The sequence below is a fragment of the Ictalurus punctatus genome, chromosome 15 (assembly GCF_001660625.3).
Source record: "Ictalurus punctatus breed USDA103 chromosome 15, Coco_2.0, whole genome shotgun sequence".
Taxonomy (NCBI): Eukaryota; Metazoa; Chordata; class Actinopteri; order Siluriformes; family Ictaluridae; genus Ictalurus; species Ictalurus punctatus.
The window spans coordinates 16,441,881-16,450,782 of record NC_030430.2 but is presented as its reverse complement, the minus strand read 5'-3'; the positions used below and the strand labels follow the sequence as shown (position 1 = coordinate 16,450,782).

The following is an 8,902-nucleotide window of genomic DNA, read 5'->3' as shown; positions in this document are numbered from 1 at the left end:
CTAGGAGAATGCTCAAGCTTTCCTGTAAAATAAATAAAATCTCATAAGTATCTGGTATATTTGGTATAATTCAGGTTGAATGTATACTGAGTTGCAGTATACTTTTCCTAGTTAATATACTGTACAACCTCAATGCAATTTCATTACCTTTACATTCTAACCCATAAAACCCTTCTTTAAAAAAAGAAGAAGAAAAAAAAACAAACACAAAGACTTATAAGAAACTAATAAGGAACTGACAAGAAATGACACATGAAATGGACAGATGTGTTAAACAGGTCTAGATCATGAACTAGAGATGCAAAGCAGGTCAACATGAATATGTGGATGTAAAAGTATTATATGATGTATGAGAGAAAGACAAAGTGAAAGTTGATAACGCAGGAGAGCGCTGAGAGACTTTATAGCCATGTGTTCTCGGTCCAAATTGCGTCGAGGTAGAGGCTCCCACTCTGCTCGGAGTGAACCGTTGTTTCTAAGAGCAGATCAACAGGTCAGTCTCTCTATGCCGTGTCCCCTCATTTCTCTTGGCGTTAACGTGAGCCACAAGGTCACCAGGTGACCAGTTCACTCACAGCGCCAGTCCAGGAAGTGTCCAGGAGTGCATTAGACATTTCTGTGTGTATCCATGTGTACCAGTCTTATGAGTTTACCCTGATGCCTGCGATAAAGGGCAAACCAGAGGGCACTTTCTTTTTATACTCTATGTAGTCCTCTCCAAAGAAATGGATGAGAGAGATCTCCTCTTCCTCGACACGCTCCTTGAAGAACCGCCAGCTAGCCAGTGTATAGGCCAAGAGGCATAACGGGTTGCACAGCAATATCTACAGAGAGAGTATTAATGCTGTGATACCAAATATTTAAAAATACCACATGATTGAATTATTGGACAACTGTACAAATTAGCATGTTTACGGGTGTTCCTATTAAAGTGGACGGTGAGTATATATTAATATAAGGGTGGATAAATCAGTAGCCCGGGCCAAGCAGATTTTTCTATCTGGGCTATTAGCTTTTAATTCATAGTTTCCCAGTCTAATAAACAGAAAAAGAAGAAAAAACATCAGTAAAGGAGTACTTTTGCGATATTTGTTATGTAGCAATGTTTAAACACATTGGCTGAGATGTGATCTGGTTGACTGAAGGACATTTTTTTTTTCCCTACATGGATTTAGGAATGTGCATGGATGACAAACAGTCTTAAAGCTCAGTGCAGTGTTCAATAACTATACCGCGAGGTAAACAGTCACCTCATGGTTAACCATAATTGAGAAAAAATGAAGACACTAGCCAGACTTTAATATCCTATGTGCAACGTGAGTACAGAACACTGCAAACATTCATCAACTTGCTGACGTTTTTTTGCACAAACACAATGTGCTGCTTCGCTGCAAAAGGATAATAATCATTAACTTGTTCCTTTCCCTTAATTTGTATTATTGCAATTATCTAGCTAACTAACCTGCCATACTATCATAATATGTTAGCGATAATGTTTTAGCCAAATTGATTGGGTTTCTGGGCAACCACAACATGGGACTGGGAATCACACTGGAGCTTCCACTTGCCTAGTGGGCTAGATGATAAACTGATGATTCGTCCACCCCTACAATCACATAGTAATCATACATTTTTAGTTATAACTACACTATGTTCAAGTTTTACTCAATGGAAATTTAGGCCCAACAGCCATGTTCTAAGCTTTATCTGGCCACCTCATACCTGTGTACCGATGCTCCAATAGAACCAGCCCACATATGAGGGGTGTCTGAAGAATGAATAGACGCCGTTGGTGACCAGCACGTGGCTGTGAGCCTTCTCATTCTGCACTATGTGGTTGAAGTTGGATCCTGCTGTCAGCATGGCAGACTTGCGCAGACAGTCTCCACATAACACCATTATTAATCCCACAACACAGATCCAGTTCAGCTGCTTCAGCTCTGCCCAGGGATGCATTTCGGAGGATTAGTCACAATATGGAAAACATACAGAATAAACACAGTTTGTCAAATGGTTACAGTAGCAGATAAGCTGAAAATGTGTCAAACTTTACATCATCCAAATTGTTATCAGGATTTCCTTCACACGTTCACAAAAAAAACAGAGGTTACTCTAGGGCAGAGGCATTTAATCATATCCACAATGTGCCGGTGTGGCTGCAAGTTTTCAATCAGCTAAGCAGCAGCTACACCCAATTCTACATGAATAATTGCACTACTGAATACTTGAGTAATGAATATAATTCCACTTCGGCCCTTTGCATTACAATTTGCTAATTAAAGACTGCTTTGCAAATCATCCTCAGCCGTGCAAATGTGTACATAACTTAAACTGAAAGCTATAAGATAATTAACACAGTTAATTACTTTTATTATTACAGGTTTGTGATTTCTCATGGCAGATTTATTTTTTTGTATTTTGATTAGAAATGCATGATGGTATTTAATTTAACCGAAATGAAACTAGAGTATTGATGGAAAAAGATTTCTTCGTTAGCACATTTTACACTAGAGCAAACACAGCTTTATATTTAGCGAACTAACAGATGTTGTGGCAAGGAAATTTACTGGCAGAACATGACTCACAGGTAGGGATTCTCCGATCAATCAGTCGCCAATCGGTATCGGCCGATAATCACATTCAATGACTTGATCGGTAGTCCCTAAATTTGGCTGATCTCACGAACTGATCACAATTTGATGATGTAAAACATGTGATGATGTTAAACTTTAGCGCTGCAGTTATGTCATCACCAGTGTGGAATTATTATGAGGTCTCAAGACACAATGAAACATTTGCCAGTTGCTGTGTATTTTTAAAGGCCTATTAAAATGTTCACTGTAAAATTAATATTTGTTGTGCTTATTTATTTGATTATCAATTAAAAGAGCACTCTACAACATTATTGTAAATAATATAACCAAGGCAACATCTGGGGTATTACTTTATCTTGGGAGGGAAAAAAAAAGTGACAGTCAACAGTAAGCTTACACATCACTCATATAACGCTTGAACGATCAGGATTGGTATTGGCCGATCATGATCACAAGAAATCGGTAATCAGTATCAGCTGCAAAAATCCTGATTGGAGCATGCCTACTCACAGGCAACCGACATATTTTCAGTTCAACTATGCTGCAAAACCACATTTTTCAAGTAAAATCCTGAGCTGTTAAAGCTTCCTGGTACCTTAAAGCTTTATCTGGTACTGGCTTTAGCAGAAATGACTGCAACCCTAAATAACTCCAATCACTGCATTACACTTGAGACTAAGACAATGTCAAATTAAATGCTTAATGTCACATATTAATTCTGTTATACACCGATCAGCCTTAACATTAAAACCACCTGCCTAATAATGTGTAGGTCCCCCTTGTGCCACCAAAACAGTTCTGATCCATCATGACATGGGCTCCACAAGACCTCTGAAGGTGTGTTGTGATATCTGGTACCAAGACTTTAGCAGCAGATCCTTCAAGTCTTGTAAGTTACGGGCGGGGGTTACTTTTATGTTGCCATGAAAGTGTGTACTTGGTCTACAACAATGTTTAGGTGGGTGGTACGTGCCACAGTAACATCCACATGAATGCCCAAAGTTTCCCAGCAGAACACTGCCCAGAACTAACCACTGTATACCGGGAACACCCCAAAAGACCTGCCATTTTGGACATGCTCTGACCCAGTCGTCTAGCCATCGCAATTTGGCCCTTGTCAAAGTCGCTCAGATCCTTACGCTTGCCCATTTTTCCTGCTTCCAACATGTCAGCTTCAAGAACTGACTGTTAATTTGCTGCCTAATACATCCCACCCCTTGACAGATGCCATTGTAACAAGATAATCGATGAAATTCATGTCACCGGTCAAATGTTTTAATGTTACGGCTGATCATTGTATGGTGGCATCTTTTTTTTAAAAGAAGTTTTCTTGTAGTGTATCCTTACTAAGACACTAAGTTGATCTTTGCTTTCATTTTGTCCCCTGTCTGAGATGTGAATACGACCTCTGGTATCTGTCCGTTATAAAAGCACTATAGCAAATCTTTCAGATGACTACTACTACAAGAACAGACCTGGAACAAGCAGTTTTTCCACAATGAACTCCATCCAGGAAGCGAATGCTGCTACAGTGTATTCAAAACTGTGGTTGAGCAGGAAGGAGTCTAGAGACAGACTGCGAGGGTTGATGATGGCTGTGACCAGGTATTCAGAGTAGTGGAAGAATGTCAGTGAACACATGTACCTGCAGAAAGGCAACACTACAGATTAGACATTGTGACTTCGGGACATTCACATCAGTCACATTGCATAATTAGTTTTAAAAGTGTGATTCAATCCTCATTTAATACTGAGATGCAGAAACTTTAAAAGGTCATGTACCAGCCAAAGTGTGTCCATGTCGAGTCTGCAACACTTATGATCAAGCCACATCCAAAAACAAATCCTAGAAAGCAAGCTCGCACAGCGACCTAGTAAGGAAAAACAAAGGGGGAATGTGTATATGTATATATATATATATATATATATATATATATATATATATATATATATATATTTTTTTTTTATTTTTTTTTTTTTCTAATGTGAATAAAAGCTGCGCACAGACAAAGTACAGACTAAACAGCACATGATCCGTCTTCATGATCCGATGGCTCACCAATCCAATTAAAGTGGATTATGTCCATTTAAACACACTACCAGCAGGACAGCTCAGGTCAATCTGCTGAGCCTAAAGAAACATTAGCTGTGCGATTTTATTTTCTAGAAAATAAACTAATTCCAAAGGAATAAAACAGCTTCATCGACGTAATGATATTGATCCGATTACACTGAATGTAAACACAACACTTAGCTTGTTTAGCTCTGACTCTTACCTTGTACAGAGGTCCCTTGTAAAGGATTAGCAGGAAGCCGTTGATAACTGTAATATAAAGCGCAATGGCTATTTTCCCGTTTACACCGGTGAGGTAATCGAATATCCAGTCAACATGCGAGCCAAACTTTACAAACAGGGGTATTATTGTCACGCCGAGACCTAAAAGAAAGCTTGTAATACTTATCCTCCCTTCCAGCACCAACTTACTGCCTGCCATGTTGAAAACAGGGAGGTCTCGCCCGAAATCTCGCGAGACTCTTCCGCACACAATAAATTCAGAGGGCGGGATTTGTCGGAAAAGAGCTGGTACGAAGGGATAGCCTCCTCATTCTAGATAATATTTTATTTATTCTACTTTACTAATAAACATATGATGGTTTTTACATAAGATAGTCCTTCATGTACAGGCAAATGAATAAATACTGTGGAGAGTAAATCCTACATGATGTTCTCCAGTGTAGTAAACAAGGCTGTTTATTGTATTTTAACCTTATTGGTATCTTGTTTATATCCATATTTTCCTACGAATATCTAGCTCCAACACTTAATGTGCGTCCCACACATATTCCTGTGTTGGATGTACAGTGGATATAAAAAGTTTAGACACCCCTGTTAAAATGGCAGATTTATGTGATGTACCTAAAAAAATAAAAATAAAAAAAGACATTTAAACCAAGATATATTATGTCCAAACTTTTTCCACTTTAAATGTGAAATTACAACGTGTAAAAAAATATGTGAAAAACAATCAGAAACATTTTAGGGAAAAATAGGGGGGACCAACTGAATCCCTTTAAACCATGTGAAAAATGTGTAATAATTTGACAATTCCAAAAGGTATGTATGCTTGATGGGGATGGGGGGGGGGAACCCACCTGAATCCTACAAAAAATCTGTGATGGGACCTGAAGCATGCACAGGAGATACCCTCACAATTGGATGGATCTAGAAGGTTTTTTCAAGAAAGAGTGAGGAAAATATTACCAAGTTGAGATGTGCCAAACTGATAAACTCTTACCCAAAAAGACTGAGTGGTTTAATAAAATCAAAAGGTGCTTCAACAAAGTATTAGTTTAATGGTGTGCCCACTTATGCAGCCAGGTTATTGGAAGTGTTTAATTTTTCTTATTTTTCCCTAAAATGTTTGATTGTTTTTCACTTTTATTCATTGTAATTTTACATTGAGGGTGGAAAAAGTTCTGACATGATTTATCTTGGTTTCATATTTTTTTACATCACAAAAACCTGCCATTTTAAAAGGGGTGTGTAAACTTTTTATATCTACTGTGTGCTAACTATGGCCAAGTCTTAACCTCCTGGTGGAGGAAACCTGGTTAAGAGCTAAAATATCCCAGTTCTTAGCAGAGTTCATGATGCCATCAATCTTCATGAGAGCTGCTGGTCCACTAGTTGCAAAACAGCCCCAAAGCATCAGCTATTCACCACCATATTTTCATTATTCGATATTTCTCTTTTTCTTTTTACAGTTGGTATAGGTGTATACTTTATCATTTAGTCAAATGTTAATGCTGATGAATACCATACATTGCATTGACATGTTCACACACAATTCACACTCCAGACTTGTGATTACTGTGATTAAATGAGGGCCCTGGTTTCAGGTTCTAAGTGTTAGTGAAAGGTTGATTGATTTGAATTTGAAATTGATATGATTTCTACAGATAAAAGTTGACTAACTTTATTTGTTAGGTAAAACCTGTTGTTTTCTGTTGATATATTTGTAAAAAAAAAAAAAAGTTGGAATGTTATCTTTATACACCAATCACCCATAATATTAAAAGCACTGAGAGGCGAAGTAAATAACATTCATTATCTTGTTACAATGGCACCTGTCAATGGTATATATTAGGTGTCAAGTGAACAGTCAATTCTCGAAGTTGATGTGTTGTAAGCAGGAAAAATGGGCAACCGTAAGAACCTGAGCAACTTTAACAAAGGCCTAATTGTGATAGCTGTTCAACTGGGTCAGAACATCTCCTATTTGCTTGTATTTTCTCATTTGTAGGTCACTTTGGATAAAAGCATCCACTAAATGAATAAATGTAAAATGGCAGGTCTTGTAGGGTGTTCCCTGTATGCAGTGGTTAGTACTTACCAACAGTGGTCCAAGGAAAGACTTGTTTTAACTGGCAACAGGGTTATGGGTGCCCAAGGCTCACTGATCTGAAGGCTAGCCCGTCTGGTCCGATCCCACAGAAGAGCTACTGTAGCACAAAAAGCTGAAAATGTTAATGCTAGCTATGATAGAACATGTCAAAACATATATAGTAAATATTTTACATCGTAAATACAAGAATCAGCTGGTATTATAGCATGTGACCGAAAATCTGAACTAAAAAACTGAACTTCTTAATTCTTAATATTATATTCTAACTTTTCTTCAGGTGCTTTCTGTATTTCCAAATATCTCACTAGTCAATAATCTCATGCTGAGAATGGACAGCATATTCTTATCTTATTTTCCTCTTGCTACAAGACACAGCACAGAAAGCAGGCCAGAAAAAAATATGAGCCCCAATCTCAGATCACTTCCAGAGTCATACACTTTCACTGGTGTCATTGCAATGTTTCAATATTTCCACTTTCCTGAAAGCAAACGAATAGCACACACATATACAGTCTTGTTTATGGGGAAACATAGAAAACAGTGAAGAAACAGATCCGATAGCAATCTGCCACAAGATGGAAATGTCAGCAAACTACACTAGGTAATGGTAAGTGTGATGTGTGCTAATGGAACCCTAAGGTTTGACAACAAAGGACCTTTGGGTGTTTTATTTCACCATTATACAGATAATTCTCTTAAGTAAAGCCATTGTTACCAAAAATATAATGCTTTGATTTTGAAAATTGTTTTCAGCTATTATCTACTGCAACGGTCTTCTGGATGAACCTGCTCTGCAACAGTTACCTGTGGTTTGGTGGAAAGAGAAGCTGGGAAGATTGTCCACTGGATACTGTGGCTGCTGAAGATACTGACATGTCTGAACTCATTTCTAAAACTTAACATTTGTTCTGCTGAAACAGTCCACTCTTTTATTGAAAGCTGCTGAGTTTCTGGTGGACGGGAGTAAGTATGAAATTTAAGAAAGGACTGATGCTATACAAACATAGTAAAATAGTAACTGTAGATTTCACCTCTTCCATAACGAGTATTAGATCATTGCCCTTCACATTTTCTGTCTCCAGAATGATGAATTTTGCCTTTTACTGTAATCACACTATCTACAATTACATTCTAATTCTTTTGCTCAAGTGCCCCAGAAAATGTATTTTGCTCTTCTCATGCATTTGGGACCAATCTCTACACACACACAGATAAGACTACTGAATTATCATTTATCTGACCCTGGCTGGATTTACAGATAAATGTCCACTTGCAGGCTTGGTCCACTCAAAGACTTGGTCTTTCATAAATATTGTGTGCCACCAAAATAATAATGTGAAAAATGTCTCTTCAGCATCATTACATAGTGATGGCATTGACAGTGCCAAAATGTGTAAGGATATTTTCTAATACACTCATAGAAAAGGGTGCTTCAAGGGTTCTTAGGATAGCTGAGGGGTCTTAACTTCCTTAAGTCATTATATATTAAAGCTCTGATTAAGAAAAACTTTGTTCCTGGTTTATTAAAGGTTTGATTGTATAGCATTACATGCAAGCTTGATAAGACCTGCAAAAACAAGTGTATTTGGGAACAGCGTGTGTTGTCCATTTGGCATGTCTGCCTTTATGTACATGCAGTTTGAGGCTTTTCATTGCAAAGTGCAAAATACAGGGTGGCATCATTACTAATCAATTAGTTTTGTGGCAAATGAATACAACTGAAGAGCAGGTATTACATTGGTGGGAGCGCATTCAATCAGAGTCTGAAAAATGAGAAAGTTGATCAAAATGATATCTTTAGTCAATTTAATTAATCAAGAGGTTTCTCCTGGTAAAGACCTATTGTGTTATTAGTGCAGTAAAGTTGGTTTCATATTAGTTGCTCGCCACATGTTAGCACCT

General features: G+C 37.8%; 1 protein-coding gene across 1 annotated transcript; it reads right to left on the bottom strand.

Moving 5' to 3' along the window:
- Nucleotides 1–52: 52 nt before the first annotated feature.
- Nucleotides 53–5,103, bottom strand: icmt (isoprenylcysteine carboxyl methyltransferase). The gene is given in 5 exon segments (NM_001200880.1): nt 53–824; nt 1,723–1,940; nt 4,070–4,239; nt 4,377–4,465; nt 4,871–5,103. Coding segments are annotated over 5 exon segments (879 nt in total). The 5' UTR covers nt 5,090–5,103; the 3' UTR covers nt 53–641.
- Between the last annotated feature and the right edge of the window lie 3,799 nt (nt 5,104–8,902).